At 31.8% G+C, this 22,802-nt stretch overlaps 1 protein-coding gene across 6 annotated transcripts in view; it reads right to left on the bottom strand.

The window, feature by feature from the left end:
- Window positions 1-22,802, bottom strand: part of NFAT (NFAT nuclear factor) — an 88,391-nt gene that overhangs the window by 9,895 nt on the left and 55,694 nt on the right. For 2 of the 6 annotated variants that reach the window (XM_014238949.3, XM_036368951.2), the window contains exons 2-10: window positions 21,704-22,368; window positions 11,161-11,285; window positions 9,909-10,327; window positions 3,110-3,490; window positions 2,470-2,613; window positions 2,116-2,398; window positions 1,887-2,043; window positions 861-1,099; window positions 589-790 (exon numbers count right to left, since the gene is read on the bottom strand). In XM_014238949.3, the coding sequence (XP_014094424.2) occupies window positions 589-790; window positions 861-1,099; window positions 1,887-2,043; window positions 2,116-2,398; window positions 2,470-2,613; window positions 3,110-3,490; window positions 9,909-10,327; window positions 11,161-11,285; window positions 21,704-21,833 (2,080 nt within the window). In that variant the 5' untranslated portion in view covers window positions 21,834-22,368. The remainder of the gene's footprint in view (window positions 1-588; window positions 791-860; window positions 1,100-1,886; window positions 2,044-2,115; window positions 2,399-2,469; window positions 2,614-3,109; window positions 3,491-9,908; window positions 10,328-11,160; window positions 11,286-21,703; window positions 22,369-22,802) is intronic. The other 4 variants (XM_036368952.2, XM_070110407.1, XM_036368953.2 and 1 more) reach the window with 4 other exon arrangements.

Below are 22,802 nucleotides of genomic sequence, written 5' to 3' on the forward strand. Positions count from 1 at the left end.
AAATTAAACACGTAAAAGCTAGAAATTATTGCTATATCTGTATGAAATATCGCAGTAAATTTCACGCCGCCTGTAAAAGATGTATGCAATTATTTCGATTTTGGCACGCAGCTCTGTGCAACGTTGGGGATATATGAGAACTGGATTTTGCTGCTATAAGTTAACTGCATATAAGTTACGTAAAGGTATATACTATTACAATAAAAAAAAATGTCTGCCTTATATATGATCTTTTTTTTTTGCTATTTATGAAACAGTAGCCTCATGCTGTATACTATTTATGTCTTATATTTGACGTTCAATAATTTTAAAAATATATTTCTTATTTTATACGCTATTTATAAAATAGTAATTTTTTCAATTAAAATGCATTTGCGTAATTTTCATTTAATTAAAGCTTTTGCTTGCTTTATACGAAAATTTTTCATTTCTAACCTCAAACTGCCTGCCTGCCAACCTGCCTACTCATTAAATGCACTCTCACTATCTATTTTTGATTATTTGGTTCGCCTGTTTCCTATATTTTTTTTCTTCTCGTTTTAAATAAAAATTGTTTTAAAGCTAAATGTAAAATAAACAAATAAATACCTTGTGCCGCTGATAAGCTACCATGCAATGCCGCTGAGCTTAATGTGGTTGCAGCTGCCAAGGTCGTGTAACTACCTTTTGGCGTGTAGACGAATGCGTGTGGCTCGCTCTTTTTGCCACTGGAAATAATTACCAATTGCACAGTGACTGGTTTGAGTATATTTTGATGTATATAGGGTGGCACAACGCATACTAAATGAGTCTGTTGGGGGAGGTAGTGATATGATTAATTAAATTTTGTACAAATAAGCAGAAAGTATCGTCTTACTGACCTGTTGTAAATATTCCTTATCTGGTAGCACTGTTTGTTCCCACAATGCACCGCCTAAATGCTGACGCACAGCTAATTCTGTTGCAACTTCATTTTGCGGCACACTTTCGTAGGTCTCTTGGAAGAGCACATGTGTGTCTTTGAGAAAATTCTTGCCGATAATGAAGAGTTCGAGTCCACCATCTACTGGACATGAGGTTAATGACTTTTTGCATATTTCCGGTACGCCTGGTGGTTGTGCTATAGGGAGAAGGAAAAATGGGGTTATGATTATCAGTAATAATCGCTTGTCTTATTGATGATTCACAATAAAACTATGGATTTGTCACGCGGGATTAATATTTCAAACATTTTAACAAGAGAATACACACCTCATTCTTCAAGCTAAATTTCTATAGTAAAAAACAGCATTTTTGAAAGAGTTTGTTCTGTTGCTTCATTTTCTCTCAAAAACGAAAACAAAACAAAAAACAATTTCTTATGCAGGATTAATATTTGAAACGTCTTAACACGATCACACCGCACTGTTTAAGCAATATCAATAAAAACTATCTAGCATTAGCAAGTTAGTCCTGTTCTTTACTTTCTTTTAAATACCAACACAAAAATATTTTATTTTGGACTTATTGTAGTAGTTTTTATCCTTTTCGTTTATAGGAAGATCTTAAGAAAATAATAAAATATAAGAATATTTTGGAACGTTTTTAATATTTAATCTAATTTAATATTATTTGTGTTTTTTAATATTTACATGCCATATTTTCTTTCTCCCTCTACAAAATTCTGAATATACGGTAAATTAAACCGTCTTTTTAACCGTGATCCATTTATGGGAATGTCGAAAATTTCAGAGAACAGAAAAACCTATGCTAAGCCAACTCAATCTTATAAAAAAATTTCACGAAAAACAATATCCGATCAAAAATGTCCGACGCAAAATGACTCTACACCCTGACCCCTACTTGCAGGCATAACAAAAAAACTTTGAAAATTTAATCAAAAATTTATTAAGTAGTAGTTTACTTACTGCAAATAATAGGATTTGAGCAGACTTGTAGCATTTCCAAAGTGCCATCATCATGTGTTAGCTGTGTGCGAAATACCATGCGGCAGCGTGTTGACTTCTTTTTATTCTTCTGCGCCAAATGATCCGGAAATCGGTGTTCCACATCAACGTTGCGTTCCTAATAAATAATCGAAATTGAAAAAAATTTTAATATAAATAAAATACTCAACACCGTGGCGATGGAACGCACCTTGAGTATGCCTACACAATCGCAAGTAACTGTCATATCAGACTCTGGTTTAAAATCAATTTCGATGACCATGGTGCCGTCCACTTTCTTCTCATTACACTGTGTGGAGTTTTTCCCAGCCACTTTGCAGGCTTGATAGAACATGTGTGGTGCCACGCGACCGATATCGGTGCCAATGAATACTTGCAGCACAGTGGGCTTATTGTAGCCGGTGAGACGCACGATGGGGAAACCATTGCCGCTGCGATCTTTAACAGCGCCACGGCTGCCTTCAGTCTGATAACTGCAAGAAATCGATTGGAAAAATATATAGTTAAATAGCCAACATATAGTAGATCGTATTAAGCGACTTACCGCGCACGATGCTGTTGCTCTGGCTGAGAGACAATTTCTAGCTGCACACGTCCATTCGATGAGGTCACTATAGTATTTTGCGGCACCGCCGGTTGGCGCTTGTGTGCCACTCTGTTCATGGCGCGAGGACCTGTTGGTATGAATCTGCAAAAAAAAAGAAAAAAAGAAAGAGTGGAAAAATATTAAGAGTGGTAAAAAATTGAGAAAAAAAAATTGTTTTTTCGAAAAGTTAAGATGAGCATGAAATGGCAGTGTAGCTTCGTGTACTTCGTGTCGTCTTAATACATAGATACAGATAATGATACAAGTAGAGGTTAGGACAAGTTAAGATAAATACATATATACTATGTACACATACACTTTAAGAAAGAAACAGAATGAGTAAGTACATATATATATGTATATATATATATATTTTTTTTGAAAAACTTCACACACAATTTTTTTCGGCACAGAAAGCTGTTAATAGATAATAGATAAATAAAGTTTCGGCTTTGCGCTTTCAGCAATTTTGTTTAGAGAACACATAACAAAATCATAAATACAAAAATTAAAAAAAAAAAAAAAACTTTCTTATATACAAATTAAATTTTGATTTTAGTTGAAGCAAAATTAATCAAAGCAAACAAAATTCTCTTACTTTGTGGGCGCCACTGTGGGTAGCAGCATCAGTGTTGGTGGCGGTGCTTCAACGGTTGGCGCTTCTAAATTGGTGGCGCTAGCAATTTTTCGTATAAACGCATCTTCGCTACACGCATCGTCATTGTCGAGCTCCACAAAGCTTTCGAGCTTTCTACGCTTCGTGCTCGTTTGATTATCTTCGGCATATTGTGGTTGTTGTTGTTGTTGCTGCTGCTGTTGCGTGGTTTGATTTTGATTAATGCCACCGAGCGGCTGACTGTTAGAATCCGAATTCAAGCGTTTGCGATAGTAATCATTGGAGTCATCAGTACAGAAATCTTCGAAATAGTCCTCATCGTCCGTGGAGTTGACAAACGGCAATTTCTTGTTGGGTGTTGAACTACACACAAGTACATGCGCATGTGTTGTTGTTGGTGGCGTAAATTGGCGGTGGCGTGTATTTATGTTTATTGTTTTATTTTGGTCGGAGGCGTTGATGTTAGAATGTGTATGTATGTGTTTGCGTTGAATGGAAGCAATTAGTTTCATGTTTGTCAATAAGCATTTTTATAAGATTTAAGACGCACATACATACATACATACATACATACATATACTGCATAAGTAATAAAAAAATATATGGCGAAAATTTGTGGGTAGAGATTTTGCCTGTATGTTGTTGTAATACAGTTAATATTTTACGCATGAATTCATAAAAATTTAGAAAGATGGCTGATTGTTTCGAAAATTTGAAAATACTCAATATCACATACATATATGCTTTAAAAAATCAGGCAAAGTACTTTATGTCTTCGATATTAATTTTAGAGAAGTTTAAAAAAATTTAGTAAATACAAAAAAAATAATTTATGTAATATGTATATTTTTTTATGTTTAGATATCAGTTTTATTAAGCCGGAAACTCTTTTAAATAAAACATTTATTTTGCCTTTTTTCATTGAAATAATATTTTTTTAAATTAAAATTATTCAATGTTGCTTGAAGAAATTGAGAATTAGTCTAAGCAACCAGAGGAATGACTGATGTTAATAAAAACGATTTTCCTGTATTTTTACTTCTTTCTTTTACACGAAAAAAGGAAATTTTATCAGAAATCAACATATCTGCACACATACATATGTACGTATACATACATACATATGTATATGTGTGTCCATGAGATAGGTACTGAAATTGATTTGGCCCTTAATTTGCACCATTAGCGCTTTGTTGTAATTTTAGGTTAATGACCTGGCCACGACACCTACAATTAAATATACATAAGTATGTATGTATTAACTAAAATACAGCGACACGTGCCGAAATGTGCTTATGCACATATATACATACATATGTATGTCAAATTCTTACAAAAAGCACTCTCCATTCCCCAACGAGAATTAGGTATAAATAAACAAAGCACTCTATACTAGTTGAAACAAAATAGCAACAATGTATATATATTTGTTAAATTGTTTGTATAAAAAACTAACACTGAATATATGCATGATTGTTCTAATAACAAAAAAGCCTTGGACAACTGGGCACGTGTTAGGCTGTGTTAACGGAGCGTGGGCATTCAATTGGCATAGACAAGCACATGAAAATTAGGCATATGCATACATACATACATAAATATTAATTATAAAGATTCTTGTGCGTTCGTAGCAAACACAACACAGACATTTGAAATTTATTGATTTTCTGAAAATGTTTTGAAAGTAGCATAACTAGGCACAAATTTCCTTAAATTGAATAAGTTTGTATACAGAGGCACAACACAGGGTGTGACGTATCAATTAATTTGTAGATTTGTTTTTCTAACTGACGTAACGTGTTATACTAAATATTAAAGCTTTTAGAAAAACTGGCAAATTGTTTGCATTTATTGTACATTTCAAAGTAATTACTTAAGCGATTCTATATCCCTACTTTGTAAACTATGTTATTAAAAAATTTGTTTAACTATGCCAGGTTGCGCTAGCTATGATTTAAGCGCTTTTGCTGGTATATAATTACGAACCTTTTTACTGTATTCAAATAAACTAGAACAATTTATCAAAATAAATACGTTTGTATGTGTAATCTAAATGAAAACTCAAATATGTAACTAAAGTACTGCCGTTTACCTACTTGAAATTAAAACAAATAAACAAAAAAGCAACAAAATATACGTATTTACATAGAAACTCAAGTGAAGATTTCAAAGTGGCGATACGGTCAAGCAGAAAACCTGAAAGTGCGATGCAAAAACAAACATACAATAAACTTATGAGCTTTTCGATTGAAACGTTTGTGTGACGTGAACAAGTTACAAACACGAACTACCTCAACAAAAGTAAAAATAAAGATTAAATTAAACAAGTGAGGAAAAGCTAAGTTCGGGTGTAACCGAACATTTTATACTCTTGCAACTTGCAAGGATCACAGACGGCTAAATACCTATACAAGTTACCAAAACTCTATTTGGTATATGGAGGTTAAGGGAAGTATTGACTCAATTCAAGCCTTTTTTATTAGAAAATAATTTTTCATATTTTTATTAGAAAAGGTTTCTCTGCTAATTTCAATTCTATATCTCACACATTGACCGATATTTTCGGCAAAAAGTCAGCCATACGCATTGGGCTCCACATATTCGGTATGTGGGTGTTTATAGTCCGCTTTTGACAGTTTTTAGACTCGAGTTGGAATACCTCAAAAGCACTATTTGGGTAAAGTTTTAACCGAATATATTCATTGGTGCTTGTTTATGTATTGGAAAGTTAAAGAATCATATGGAATTAGTACTATGTGTGATTATAAACCGATTTCATCCATTTTCACACTGTCGGTAAGGGTTCTTATAGGATTTTTCCTAAGCAAATTTGGTCATTGTAGCTTTAGTGCTTTAAGAGATATGTGTATTAAACCTATTAGAGGGCGGGTCCATGCCCATATTTTCAAAATTTTTGACCACAAGTGTCCCTTTCTCCTGCGATGCCCTGCGCTTTAGTGTTTAGTTATGGCACTTTATGGGTTTTTGATTAATGGCGTTTTGTGGGCGTGGCAGTGGTCCGATTACGATCATCTACAAACTCGGTTCCATTTTTTTGCCAAGGAACACATGTACCAAGATATCATTAAGATATCTTAATTTTTACTCAAGTTATCTCTTCCACAGACGGACAGTCCCTCGGATTTAAACTCGTCTCATCATTCTGATCATTTATACACTCGTATATACCTATAACCTATATATTTAACTCGATAATTTTTGGATGATACAAACAACCGTTAGGTGACCAAAGCTATTATACTCTGTACAAACATGTTGCCAGCGTATAAAAACAACAGCTGTCTACTCGAATATTCGAGTGAAAAAATGCATACACATACATACATACATATGTATGTGTGAAAATCATATACACGCTATTAGACATTTGATTTGAAATTAAGCATGGTCGCGAAGCACATAGCAAAACAAAAACTCAATAAAAAGTACCTAAAATAAATAAAAATATAAAAATTAAATTATATAACAACTTGAGTAATTTTCTAATATATTGCAAAATAAACTCCTCGCGTCTCGTACGAGTATCAGCTCACTTAAGTTATTCGTTATCACCTGTAGTCTTCCAAAATTATTTATGAACGAGTAAAAAAAAATGCGTAAAGTATTTGTGTTTTGGCAGGCCTCAAAGCTTTTTATTTAATATAATCTATACAATTTCTTGTATCGATGTTCGATCTAAACAATTTCTTTGAAATTATAGCCTTTCATTGGACAATAATCTATGCGAAACTTCGTGATTATATCTCGTTAAAGTTTTCCATACAAGAACTTAATTTTGATTGTTCAGTTTGTATGGCAGCTATATGCTATCGTTATCTGATTTAAATAATTTCTTCGGATATTATACCTATGTGGTGGACAATAATCCATGTCAAATTTCATGAAGATATCTTGCCATATAAAAATTTTTTCTCTTACAAGGACTTGAGTTTGATCGGCCAGTTTGTATGACAACTATCATATCAATCATTTATCTCCTTGAGCCGGCACTTTGTTTTATGCATGTCTGATATTTGAGTCCTTCTACAAATAAACTAGATTGTCTAATGGGCCATCTGGAATACAACACAAAACATATCCAACAATATTTTATGGCTTTGTTTGGGTTATTGAAACTTTCATTTTTTATTCTATCCCCGACCATTAAAACACTTTCGGTTGACAACAATGATTTGCGACGAGCGAACTCTATACATGAATTACTACTATATACACTTAACTGATAAGCCGGCGGTTTATTACCTGTTGCCTAGCAGTGGTGCTGCTCTTTTACTATAATAACAAACAACCACAATAATTTTTGTGATTTTTCCTCCTGTTGTCGTCATGACTGATAAGATATCGATATGTAGCGAGAGTCTCCTATACACATTATTGCTCTCATACAACGATCCGTTGCAAAAACAGTAATTGTAAAGAAAAGAAACAAACTGCTGTAACAGCGACGTAGAACATGAACAATAGCACCTGTTTACAATCAACAACACAGAGTGTCATATAAGAATTGTTTGTAAAATAATATATATACATGTATACAAGTGCATTGTAAAATGCAATTACTAATACACATATAGCAATGCACTTGCTGACATGTACACAATCAGCGGCAAAAGGCTCTATTGTCACCATGACCTACAATCATTCATTTTGCTTGCCCACTCACCTCGTGCGCTTTTGATTTGCGTGCAAACAAACACAAAGTGTACATCAATTGCTTTGTAGTTACAATAAATAGTGAAGATTATTCTTTGTAGATAGGCATGTCAAAATCTACAACAGCAGCAACAATTATTGTAGTGTGCCTTTCAGCACTCGACAGACAACAACAAGTCGAGTGTAGTAACCCTCCAACGAGAAAAAAAATGTGTTATTTGAAGTTGTTGTTGTTTTCATTTTGGCACTGATAAGGGCAAACGAAATTTAATCTCGTTTTCGTAGTAGAAAATTTCATGAGTTATACAATTAAAGGGCCGTTTTTAAGATAAGCAGAAGTTCACGTGAACCGGATGTGGGCCATAAGTACTTTTATTACGATGTATACAATGATGAATAGGGTGGACGGGTTAGGTTCGTTTGGAGATAGACACTTGTGCTATTACGCCGCATCTCCACCGACAATATACATTGCTAACCATCTGTCAAATATTGTACATTGCCATTGAGGTTGGCAATGTTCTTGAGTGGTCATTTGCTATCTTGAAATATTTATTCTCGAAATGTCGTCGGGTAGGTATGTTCGAGCTGATATAGCGCATGTTTGAGCTCTTGAACTTTAAAAAAAATTATGTGGAGAATGGAGAAAGTAGAAATTTACATTTTTAAATAAATAACTTTTTGGAAAAATAAGATTTTGTATTTTAAGACATAAATAATTGTTGCATAAACATTTTTAACAATTCTATAATTAAATATATATATCAGCTAACAATTATCATTTTCCATGTTTTGTTAAAATTTATGTTTTGAATGTGACTTTCTTGTAGCAGTTTACGCAACGAAACATAAAACATTGGCATTTCATCTTTGCTGACATCATGCCACCGAAGCTATGCATTTGTATGCAAATGAAAACAGCTCTGTCAAACCAGCAAAATGACAGTTAATTGCTTGCAATATGTGGCATGAAATGTATTTAGACATAAATTGCTAAACATTAGCAATGTGCAGTCTCTATTGGCAATATCGCTAGCAATTCAGGTTTTTAGCAATCTTTAATTGCCTGTCGAGATGCCGCTTTAGATAAAATTTGTCGATATGTAAATTATATACATATACCCGAATATACAGTAAAGTATGCAGCGGAAGAGCGGTTGTATAGTAAAAAAAAAAGAAGTTATAAGAAAACCAATGAAAACTTTCTTTAACATTTTCAAACATTTTGGCTTCTTTTCTTTGCTTAATTAATATATTTACTTCAAATATTGTTAATTTTATTTTTTGTTTTTTTGTAAAGTTTAAGAAAGGCAGTAAAATTTTATTTTGGTTTGAAAATTAATTCGGTTACCCCATTATTTATCATTTATATTTAAATTTGAATTTTAGTCTTAATTATGATTTTTTTTATCAATATCTGTGATTTGATAATTACTAACTCTAGTACACCCTGTACAATTAAAGACAAAAATTAGAAAAATATTTGATTACAAGTTGATTGGGGTGCAAATAATGCACAACTACAAAGCAGCAACAAATTGAAATAATAAACAGAAAGTGCAGGTTTGTGTGAATATGTACCCCGATACAGTAAAAATTATACAGACAATGTTATGTAAACTGCTTGGCAAAACCAACTAAATAAACAACACGGTTGCAAAGCAACTGAAAAATAAGCATTCAAATAAACAATAAACTAAATGCAACCTCATATGAAAATATCAATTAATGAAAAATTGCAATAAAATGCAATAATTGGCAACAACAATAGGTGAATTTATAAAAAAAAGTCGACCTTTTGCAGCATTTATAAATTAATTAACTATGACTGCAGGGTAACACCGAAATCGAATAAGTACTAAATTTTGGTAAATAGAAAAAATTGACAGCAGAATTTCTATAAAAAAAAAAATAAACAAAAGCACAAACATTTTCCAGCAAAGGCTTCATGCTAATAAAAATTAAAAAACACACACATTTGGCACCTCTAAGCGTGCCATCAGCGAGAGAGATTTCGTGTAAGAATGGGCATGAATGAGCATACAATCATTATCAAGTCTATAAAGCCTATAATATTTCGTTATAATATTAAGCGCTGCGTACGTACCTTGAAGCCGGTATGGCACGTATGACATGCGCGGAATGCGGCATTGCCGACGAGCTGTGGTGATGACCATGTCCATGATGATGATGATGGTGGTTATTACCGTGATGATGACCACCATTGCTACTGGTGTTGTTATTATGGATGCTAAGATTGGTGGCAGTGTTGTTGTTGTTCTGCATAATGTCGCTACTATTGCCTGGGCTACCACTACTACTACTGCTGCTGCTGCTGCTGCTACTACTACTGCTGGCGCTACTACCACTGGCCGAATGCTGGTGATGATGTGCTTGCAGTTGTTGCTGCTGTTGCACCTCAACATGCTGATCGAAGCCAAAACCGCTATCATTGGAATTATCGCAGGGTGGTGGATGTGGTCGTTGTGGAAAACGCTTGCCAGGCACCAATTTACCAGGACCAATCTAAGCAACATTTTAGGTTATAATTAGAAAACTAATACATTTTACTTAATAATATAATAAGTTAGCAAATTATAAGCACTGTGGTGTAGTACAAAATTTTCTACTCAAATTAGCGATGTGACATATGTACATACAAGTATATCCTTGAAAAGGTTAATTTTTAGCAGTAAGACAAGATATTGAATTTATTGCAACAGACATCGTGAATTACACAGTTTGCCGTAGTCTGTAGCCATTGTCGATATAGTTTCTAAAGAATATTTTCAGAATCAGGTTGGATTGACGAAAAGCAGTTATGAATTTTACTCTAAATTTGAAAATTACTTTGCAGACTAAATGTAAACAAAAATAAAATGACACAGGGTGAGCATTGTAATAAGAAAAATAATTTATAAAATTCCTCGTTTATTTATAGAGTTAAATTGGTATCTGATTTAATATAATATATGTACATAATTATTAATCGAATTTAATTTTTATAAAAATAATCCAATTTAAAAGAAACGTAAGAGTAATTGAATCACTGATGGACCACGACTTGACTATTTCTCAGGGAGCACACCTTGTGTGAAATTAAAAAAAAAAAATTTTTAGAAAATAACACACTAAAATAGTGTTTGAGTTACAGCCTTCGAAAGTATTATAGCTAAGTTTAATTAGCTCCAGCAGTTTATCGTTAAATGCGTTTTACTCGAAACAGCATTTTAAGAATTTGATGCAGTGATACCCTACTAAATTCAGGTGAATACTACTACCTTAATGCTCATTTGAATGATTTCGGTTCACTAATAGCTTTTATAGTATAAACATAGATTTATAGTATAAATACATACCCGCGAAACAGAATGCAATTTACTAGGTATCGCCTTGCCCGGATATCGCTTCGAGGGCGTACGAAAACCTTTTCGTTGAATGCGTGCTGTCATCGTTGATGCCGTCGACATGGTCATACGCATACCTACAAAAAAGGGGAAAAAATGAAAGAGCTCGAATTAATAAAATAATTAATAAACTTATCAAAAATTATCACTAGACACACATTATCAGCCACAACTGAGGGTCGAGCGCCAACAAAGAATTGCAAATCGTAGAAAACGCTCAACGGCAGGGGAAGGCAACACATATGGTGTGTATGCATGTGCTAAATACGAGCAGACAGCATTTTTAATGTTGATAAAAATGTAAGTACAACGCCCTCAAGCAACAGCAGTGAGGAAATATACATAATTAATAACATTAAATTGGCATATACATATGTTTATATAAGTTTATATTTGTTAAATGTAGAAGTCCCATAAATATACCACGCTTAAGTATGACAGTGCCTGTTATCTCAAAACCGAGTTTCAGTGATGCCTAAAGCGGGGCGCCTGTCAAAGCGCAGACAGTCGTTGAAAACACGAGTGCCATGCACAATAATAAACAACTCTATGTGTGCATATGTATATACGCGAGAGTGATAAGTGACAGATCAGCAAGCCAAATCCCGACGATAATCAATGAGTTTTTAATTATCTCATAGGCGTAATACATTAAGTATTTATAAATAAGTACATACATATTTACTTACCGCAAATCGAAGCCTAACTAAATATTTAATAACTAAATCAGCTTATGGCAAATAAATATGCATTCAGACGATTGTGTAGATTAGGGTTAACTGGCTCAGTGAAATTTTTTCAGGTTACATAGATTTTTATAAGATTTTTCTTTTCACTATTTCGAGAAGAATAATAGATAACGAGAGTCATACATTATTAGACACTTTCAAGAAAAAGTAAATTAAATTAAATTAAATAAAAGATTTTAAAAGACATAAACTAAATTAAAAAAATGTATATACATACGAAAAAAAATATATAAAGAAAACGTTCAATAAATAAAACATAAAAAAATAAAAAAACATAAAAAAATAAAAAAGCAAAAAAATAAAAAACACATAAAAAAATTAACAAAACAAAAAATAACCAAAAAATAAATAAAAATTATTAAATACAATTGAAAAAAAAGATAAGAAATAATTATTTTTTTGGGTATGTTTTGTCAGATTTAATTTAGATTTTTATTACATTTTTTAGATGAAAATAATAAAAAGCGAAAGTAAAACAATCATATTAGAAACTTTTAAAAAAAATAAAATAAAAAGTATCAAAAAAAAAAAAATTAAAAATTATATCCAAAATTAAAAAATAAATACTGCATAAAATATAATTATAAAAAAATATTAAATAAAAAAGTGTATTAAAAAAAAGATAATAAAAATAAAAAAATAAAATAAAATTTAAGCATACGTCTTTGGTATTTGACATATTTTTTTACTCACGGAAATACCATAGATATTTTTTTCATTTTCTTAAAAAGGTGACCTACCCTAACATTTACCATACATACAAATGTAAGTACTACGTATGTAAATATGCATAGGCTTTTACATTTGTAAACAATGTTAATTAAAATGTGCGCTATTGTTGTTTGCTAATGATTACTTGCTGTGATTACAAATATGGACCGACACACATACATGTACATATTTTAATGCAGTCAAATCACTACGAACTACAACTATTATAATCAGCAATAATTGTTGTTTTTCGAGGCACAAGCTGCTACTGTGGATCACTAGCTATAAATCAAATAAGAATTCAATTGAACCAAGCCAATGGGTTACTTTTCACAAATACACACGAACGTGTTTATAGAATACAAAGTAAATATGCATTTGCAATCCTACAGTGACACATCGAACAAGTCTGACTAATACTAAACTAGTCAGAAAAGCGTTAGAGCAAAAACATTTTTTGGAGAGTGGGTTTGGAGGGAGAGCATGCTCACGTGGGCGCATCGATATTTTTTCAGAACACGGAGTGCCGAAACAAAATGCAACTTAAAAAGTTTTCTGAGTTTTCCAATGGAATTTAAGTGTTAAGAAATTATTCTGGGCATCTAAAATATACCGATTGCTTGCATAGAAAACAAGAAAAAACGTTAACTTCGGTTGCACCGAAAATGCAATACCCTTGACAGATGTATTTTTTATAGCATAAATTTAGTAAAGATACCTTATCAAATAAAAAAATTTTCCATACAAAAACTTGATGTTAATCGTTCAGGTTTTATGGCAGCTATTTGCTTTATATAGTAGTCCAATATAGGCGGTTTCGACAAAAGAGCAGCTTCTTAGGAAGAATAGAACGGGTTACATTGACACTAGTTGTAAAGCAGTTGGTAACTAGTTACTTTCACTGCCGGGAATTTATAACCGAATGCAAATTTAGCTTTAGCCACACTGTGTGTGCGTAGACTGATTAGAATGCAAATTATTTTTGAAATATGACAAAATACACATACTATGTACATATGTATGTATGTATGTATGCATGGACTAAGAACAATGTTTATTCATACAAACATACATATGTTAACATATGCGAACGTTGAACAAAATTTAATCGAAATTAATCTAAATTTAACATAAACACGTATTTAGCGCTATAATTAAATACTTTGAGTGTTTTGCGCATATTTATACATTTCTGATAGCATTAAAGGTTATCAAATTCTATTAATGAAATTTTGCAAACTCTGCGGTGGTCCTCTCCTCTCTAGCAGTTGAAAACGTGCGCACACGCAGGCGAGTATTACTTAATATACTTCTACACGTAATAATTTCATAAATGATAATAAATAATGATTCAGATAAGAAAAAAGCACATTTTATTTTGAATTAACCCAAATGAGCGCGAAGTTTATAATTGTGCTTTGCAAATCATGGTATAATTAATTTAAATTATCGAAACAGAGTTGAACTGAACTCAGGGATGCTTTGGACACTTGGTGGCAATTTTATAAGGGAATCACTACAAAACAATGTTACCTATGACTTTAAAATGTTTTGTGTAATTCCAAGAAATCGCTGACAGTACTAATAAATTCATTAATGCAACTATTTAATTGGTCTCGTTAAATGTTACAGCGCAAAATAATTGCCTTATGACGTTAAATGTTTTCATTGATATTCGACATTTCTGTGAAATTCTTAGAAATGCTTTTATTCAGGTCATTATCTCACTTTGTGCAATAAAAATTAAAATTAACATTTTCAATTTTATGCTTTTCAATGTCAAATTACTTGTATTTTGTTATAATCTCGAAACTTGCTTCAAAGAGAATAATAGTTTTTTAACCGGTAACGATCTTTTTTAAAATCTAATATAAAAATAAGCGAAAAAAAACTTTAGTACAGAGTGTTCAAACAGCCTTAAAACTATTGAAACAAACACAACAATATAGTTTGTATCAGGTCACAAATATCAAACAAAAATTATTTTTGTTTAAATGACAGATTTTCATTGTTTTATCGTATTTATCAGGCAGCATATGAGAAATTTAATAAAAATGCCTTTTGCTCAGCCGGTTTAAATTTTTAAATTGTTTCGCTTTCTCTACTTTTTTAAACAAAACCTTTGGGCATGATAAAGAAATGTTTAGGTAGATGCATAAAGTTGTGGACAAAATAATAGCGTCACTTTTTCCAATTGTAAATTTAGTTAAATTGTTGTAAAGCGTAAATTAAATTATGGGGTACATGAGGTGTCAAATTTTTACAAAATTAATTTGTTTTATTTTTTGCATATTTCGATGTTATACATATAACTAAATAGCATACTAAGTTTTAAAGGAATTTTTCAAATTTTTTTTTGAGTTACAGGTTTGTAAAGTGTAGCCGCTCAATTCATCAGCTCTATCAGTTTATCTTTACAAGTGATTTTCTCGAAACAGTATTTTTTGTATTGGCTTGAGTAATTACTTTGAGAAAAATGGTTCAATCTTTATCTGATTTATCTCTTTTTTCTGCATGTTCTGTATATATGTAGTTCTGTGCATACCAGTTGGTCAAAACCAGTTTTATGATCTGATGGAAAATCGAATTTCGGTAAGGTATTCTCTACTCTTTTTCTGTAAGGTATTCAAAACTAGAAGGCTTTTGTGGAATAAATTAATAAAGTATTAAGTGTTGCGAAAAATTGTTCAGTGAAGGATTTACATAAGATGACAACGTAAGCGTGTAGAGAAGAAAAGAGCAAAAACTAAATATTTTGAATTTGGCGAAAACAAAGGTTTACATCAAAGAAATCAATATAATATTATGCTAAAGAAATATAAGCAATACGAAAGAACCAACAAACCAAACAAAAGCTGTGGAAAATAAACATTTGCCTTTTTTGCTCGTTAATATGTCTGTAGTGCAAGCCAATAAAACATATTCATAAAATTTGCCTTTTATGCATATTCATAAAATTTGAATCTATGCAAAAATACAAAAACAAACCAAAAAAATAACAAAAATTCATATAGACCAATAAAAAATATATAAAAATGAAAAAAATATATAAAAATAAAAAAAATATGTGAAAATAAAAAAATATTAAAAAAAACAAATACCAAAAAAATGTACAAATAACAAAAATATATAACAATAAAACATACATAAAAAAAATATGTTTATATAAAAAAAAAAATTAAAAATACAAAAAATTATATTGTATAAAAATAAAAAATATGTACAAAAATAAAAAAATGTATAAAAAAAAATATATATATGTACATATGTATACATAAGAATAAAAAAAAACTAAAAAATAAAAAAAGTATTAAAAATTTTAATTTATAACTTCGATTTCTTAATAATAGTCTTCAAAAGAAAAAAAAAACGTTAAAATAAAAATTTAAATAAATAAAAAAAATTGTAAATACAAAATTAATTAAATTTAAAATTTAAATTAAAAAAGAATTTGAATTTTAGAAATTAAAAAAGTACACTAATTAATATTTCTCAAAATTTCTTATAATTTACGCTCTTCTGCTTCAATTATTTTAAATATTTGTTAATCATAAATTGTGCATAGACTGTTTGAAAGCTATCTAAATAGTAATTGTACTGCGTATAATTTGCATATATAACGCTTATATTCAAATATATGTATGTATGTATGAACAGGTGTGCAAGCGTACTGTCTCAAAGCCTTATTTGCATGTCTACAGACACGACTCCACTAATATATGGTGTGCTAAAAGCTTATCTGTAACACTTGTACATACCATACATACATACACACAAGCACACGCGTACACACACTGCTGAGGCATCATACATAGCGTGTGACTTCATTCTGTCTGTTGCGGCATGATTTCGATTAGATTGTCTTGCCACTCACTTGATATGCTCTGCGAATTGATATTACCAATAGTAATATGGCGCCAGCAACAACAACCACAACAACAATATGTGTAGGAGTGTCGAAGAAATTCGCGAAAAAAGGCTCGTCAAAATCAGAAATCAGTCGTACCTAACACTAGTCGAGCGCTAACAAGCGACTTATTAAGATTATCTATATAATTAGTTGATAAACGATACGATTTTTTTTGCAAAAGATAAAAGTTATGAACGCATGTGATTTCCTCATGCTCCCAAGGTTTTGTAATAATACTAGATATGAGTCGAATTGAAGGATTTTCGGCAAAGATATCGTCTGTATGTGTACATATACACATACATATATCCAAAAATGTATGTACACACGTGAGCGGATGCTTATGGAGATAAATAATAGTGTTTGCTTAGTTGGCACTATTTTACGGTAATGTTTGACAAATAGAGTAGCGTGTGAGAAACTTTTTAAAGTTAACTGTAAATAGTCAAAGCGATTTTTTTGAAAAATTAACAGGTAGAGTGAGATGATAGTTTGATTTCAATTCTATAACAGTACTATCGGTAACTCCTAAAGATGACAAAGTCAATACCCTCACACTGATTACTTGAAGCAAAATAAAATTGTTGTAGCTCGCCGTAAATAATTACTTAACTGTTGTTTTCATAAATTTTTGCATTTATGATTTCGCAGCCATAATGGAAATACAGTTTATTTCGGACTGCTCGGCTAACAATGAGCTAAGTTAAAAATTGAAATATCAAATTAGAAAATTCTAAAAAAAAAAGCTTTTAGCTAAGCTAAAGAAGGTTACGGTTGTTCGAGTTAGGAAAAAAAAATAACTGTTTTTTAATGTTGTAAAATAATTTTTTGAACCATTCGGTTTTAAGCGTTTCACTGGCATTTTCAGTTCAGTTTGCTGTTTGCTTCCAAAAATTTTACGATTTGAGGTAACGTAAATTATTGGGGAGAATACGGTAGCTAAGCGAAGACTCTCGTTTCGTGTTTGGCCAAAAAGGCAGCCACAATTAGGCTAGAATGTGATGGCGCATTCAGGTCTTTTGGTACGAGTCTAGCGTAGACACGTTTTATATTCAAAACCTTAACCAAAATGTATTGAGTCGATTCATAAGCGTTGTTGAGATCCTTTGCTATCTTCCCCCTGCCAATACGAAGATTTTTCAGCATTGTTTCTTTGGATTTTTCAAGTTTTCGATGAGTTCACGACCTTTACTGAATGCTTGTGTCACTCGCATACTTGTGTTCGTGATAAAGTAGACGCACGCCGTGATTCCGTTGGAAACAAAAAAATTCAAGCAAACTCGTTCATCAAAACTTTCGAAAATCACTTCGTTTGGTTTCAAAAATGCAATCGCAGCTCTACAACAACTATAGCAGCAAATTATACACCACTTTGCAGCACAAGTTTGAAAAGCCAAACTCCTTCAGAGGAGCACATGAGCAGTCGATTCTTTTTCTAATGAAATATGCGGATCTTTTTATCAAGAGAACTCTAATAAAAATTAAAACATATATCATATTCCACATTTACTTTATTTTTATAAAGTTTTATTTTTATAAATAAAGTAAATAACTTAAGAATTTTATTGAAAAGTAGGCAATCCGTTTATTGAATTATTTTTCTTAAGGCTGCAAAACGCCTGTTGCTAACTTGATCTAAGTCAGCTGCTAGCATGCGATTGAAGTAGTATAATACGAGAAGGCTCGTCCATTCAAGCATAGAGCGCACGTAATTAAACCAACTTAAATATCGTGTGGTTAATTAAATAGTTTGAGATGGCGAAAAGAAGTTTACGCAACTTATGTGCATATGTACATATGTATGTATGTATTGTATGGATGTTATATATATACGTAAGTGTGTATTAGAATTATTTTATTGTATATAAAAATCAGCAAGTGTAGATATTACGGCTAATTAACCATGTGATATTTATGGGCGTGTGGCATCCAATTATAATACCATATAGTTTTTACTAGTTGTTGTTGTTTTTTTTTTCTTTTGCAGGTTAACGTTTTAGGCGTAGAAACCTTCAGTTAACTGCGAATTTCACAACTTGTTATCTTCTATGTATTCTCAAACTATCACGAGAATATATTAAATTACAAAATCGCGCAATGAAAAAAAAAATACAAAATGACACCGTAACGCCAAAATACGAGTACATTCGATCGTACTGCTACAATTTTTTTTACGCTTCATATAAGCAAATTGCAAAGAGAAATAAAAAAGTATAAACAAACAAAATTATTATTAAACAAAAACAAAATAAAACGAGCGAAAAAGCGCCGCTTTCACGAGAGCAATGCCGTGACACCAAAAACAAACAAAAAAAAAATGAAGCATAATTGACAAGGTAGCAAATATTTCAAAGCTTTTCGGCGCACTTAACACACTTATCACACTAGGCGCTCTCTTAAACGCTCTCTTCCGCTGCGTAAAAGAGAAAAAACGCGCGGGGTAAAACATAAAAACGGTCATCAATTGAATGAAATGTGAAAATTGCACAGATAACACGGTACGTTTGCTATGCTTTGGAACGCTACTAAATGGGCGCTTCTGAAAGTTTTAACAAAAATCATGCACACACACACACACATAAACATATATACAGACAACCATTAGACGATTTAGTTAAACACAGCGTGTGTAGTTTCAATTATGCTATATGATGTATAAATAAACAAGTATTCCAGACATAAGTATGTACATAGCTAACATATGTATATGTATGTACTTTTGATAAACGCCAAACCAAGAGTGCGAATTAGTGGCTTGACAAATTCACGCAAGATCAACGCCGTGTTGAGTCCACTGTGTGTTAAAAAATAAATAAAATTCTTTCAGCAAACATAAGTATAATATTTACGTGTCGAGAAAAAATAACTCACAAATTAATGCTTCTTCTTCTATGACACGCTTGCGCGTTTTGCTTAGCTTTAGCCCAAAAATAGCATTTTACACCATTATCTATACATATGTACCATACTTAAGCTCATCACTTATTATTAGAATTTTGAGGAAATAAATTATAAGGTGTTTAAGTACACCTCTTATGCATGAATTTGCGCATTCTTTGCGTTTATTAGCCGTTAGTCACATTCGTGTAGTAGCTTCAGCACTCTAACTCTCAAACGTTCGTGTCCCATTACAAAGCGCTCACATTTAATTTGCTATAAAAATAAATTCAAACATATTTGTTTGCGTAAAACTATATTTTGCTATTAGTTTAGTCTGCGTTGTGCTTAAATTTCACTTAAGCACCTTTTCGCTATAATTATACATAGAAGCAGAGTCGCTGCTTCTTTTGCTTCGAAGATAGCTTTGTATGTACGAAACCACACTGTTTCAAGAGTAGAAATTATGTATAAAAAAATATTAAAATAAATAGTAATAAGTTTGTTCACTTGTGAATTTCCGGAATATGAAAATATTCTCGGAAAATTTTAAATTGAGCCGACAAATTGTTTCGGAGATATGAGCGTATTTGTAAGAACTTTTTATAGAAACGCTGTTTTCAGAATCGGTGAGGAAAACTTCGCCGAAACGGCTGGACCGATAGACTTGAAATTTTCATGCGACCTTTTTCGATATATGTACCACATTTGTCAGGTAATGATCAAAGAATAAGATTTTTCTTAATAATTTCCATTTTCAAGCCACGCTAAAGTGTATATCTTAGTACAAAAAAAGAACTTGTTTTTGGCAGTCGTCATTTTATCAAAAATTCAAATTTTGACTAGTCTTCTATCATTATCTGTAATCATTTTTCAAAAAAAATGTTTTTTCGGACTTGCAAGTGGATATAACTCCTTAAGTGGTGTCACGCTGAGTTTTTGTTAAACCCATTCCAATTTGCGCAAAACTGAATGCTATAGAAACCACTATCAGATTAATAAGAATCAAAAATCAAAGGGCAATCACCCTTAAAAGCAGTATTGTTAGACACCACTTTGCCAAACAATTGGATTTGGAATCAGGCTACTAGGTATTTCTCACAGGGCTTGCAACTTATGATGACTCATTTTATCAAAGACGTTTTACACATGATGACCGTTTTTTAAAGAACTTTTTCGGCTTTTTCCTAGCAGTGAAGTGTAAGGTATTTCCAGTATCTATTATATGTATAATATTTATTATTATTTCAAGAATAGCTTTCATTTCAAACACCATTTTGAAAGAAGAATCGCCCAGAGAAAAATTGCCTCGTTCAGAATTTTAACTAATTGGCTTAACAGAATATAAAACCGACGACGCTTAATTGTCAAGCCTAAATACTTAACTAGCATCGTATGAAAATATAGAGATTTCAGATTTAGAGCAAAATATTAAAAAGTGACAAATCTCATTTTTTTCTATTTTTTTTCAGAAAAGAATTTCTAAAATCAAGAAAAAAAATTATCAAATGAAAACTCAAACTACCAATCAGTCTGCAAATGTTATATTACATTATAACTATATAAAAATTATTTCACCACTATAGAATAGGTATGAAAAGTAATAATTTATTGTAACTAGTAGATTGTAGTGATGGATGCATTACTCGTAACCATTACAATGAATTGACTTCAAGTATAGCTCATCAGTACAAAGGTTACCGTTTATCAGGAATTTGAATAGTTTTATTTTTTTTTTATAAGCGAGTGACAATAGAACGCTTGATTCAGTTTCCCTAAAAGTATACTGCAATAATCTGTTCAGAAGACAATAATACACTTAGTTTATTTTTTTGTATTTATTTTAAAATTTTGAGACCTTTTGACTCAGATTGTTTATATAATATTTTTTAACAAAATTCGCAGAATGATTTAAATCACCAAGTGGAAACATCAATTATATTCATTTTCTTATTTTAGCGTGTGTTCTTTTGCTGCTTGCTTGCAAATGAGCGGGTCTTATATTGAAATAGAAAGGTATATTTGGAAATTTTTACTTTGTGCTTAAATGAAATATGTATAAGTAGTATTGAGAAGAATTCCGAAAACTGTTTCAAGTTTTCAACGAGCTAGCAAAAAATTTTGAAAAATCAATATTAAAAATAAAATAATTTAAATAATTAACTTACAGATACACATACATATGTACATCTATGTACCATATTTGCTTTTAAATATAAAGAATATATGTAGTAGCATTGCAGCTTACCAAAATTACTTCTGTAATGATGCTGATGTGCGGCCGCCAATGAGCCGTTACCCGTATTACTGTTGTGCATCTTGGATGGAATCCGATAACCGGATTCGGAATAATTATACTGATTGTAAGTGAAACGCATTGTTTTGCCTTCTGCCTTGTGTCTTGTGCCGTATTTGGCGACGTTGCCCGTTGATCCGTCTGTTATTGCTGCGGCGGATACAATGATAACAACAAGCGTCGAGAAAATCGTGAAGAACTCGACTGCCTGCCTGCCTCTGTATATTTATATGGCAACGTTGCAAAAAAATTTGTTTCAATGTTGTTTTTATTTTTATCTATACGAGTATAGTATATGTGTTTGTTATTATTATTTTGGCTTTTGCTGCGGCTTGCTGCCTGCTGCGCGCTGACGAACTGGTTTTTTCAACTTGAACGCGCTTTTTTCGGGTTTATTGTTATTATTATTATTGCAACTTATCGATGATATTTTCACTCACCCACAGATTGTGTGTGTTTATAGGTGTTTATATATTTTATTTTTCACTAAATTTATTTGCTATATACAAGTACACACATGCATGCAGTTAGGTGGTTAAAGTAGTTGTTTTTGTGCCACATTTAGGCCGTTTGTCTTTATCTCTGTCTTTGTGAAAAACTCTGATTTGCGGCATTTACTTGAAGCACAAAATTCAATAAATACAAAAACAAAGAGATTAAAATTAAACAATGTAACAAAAAGTATGAGTTTAAGGAATGCAAATTTAAATAAATACGTATTTAAAGTGAATATCAATTGGTTTTGAGCGACACAACAAATTTCGAATGAATAAAATTTGTTTTCTGTTTTTTTTTTTTCTTCTTTTGCCACTTTAGTCAGTTGCTGTGGTCTTCGTAGAAAGCCAGAAAGCTGTCATCAGTTGCCGAGTGTAAACAGCATGAGCTTGCAATTGCCAACGAATGTGCATCAAACGCGGTCACTATGACCATAGCAACACTGGCTCTTCAGTGTTGTTGCAGCAGAAAATATGTGTCGCCTTCTGCGTGCCACTACAGGCGTTGGTGGGTTTTTTAGGTTAGCATTTGCTTTTTAAGTCTTTGGTATGCAAAA

Source organism: Bactrocera oleae, chromosome 5 (assembly GCF_042242935.1).
Source record: "Bactrocera oleae isolate idBacOlea1 chromosome 5, idBacOlea1, whole genome shotgun sequence".
NCBI classification, from domain to species: domain Eukaryota; kingdom Metazoa; phylum Arthropoda; class Insecta; order Diptera; family Tephritidae; genus Bactrocera; species Bactrocera oleae.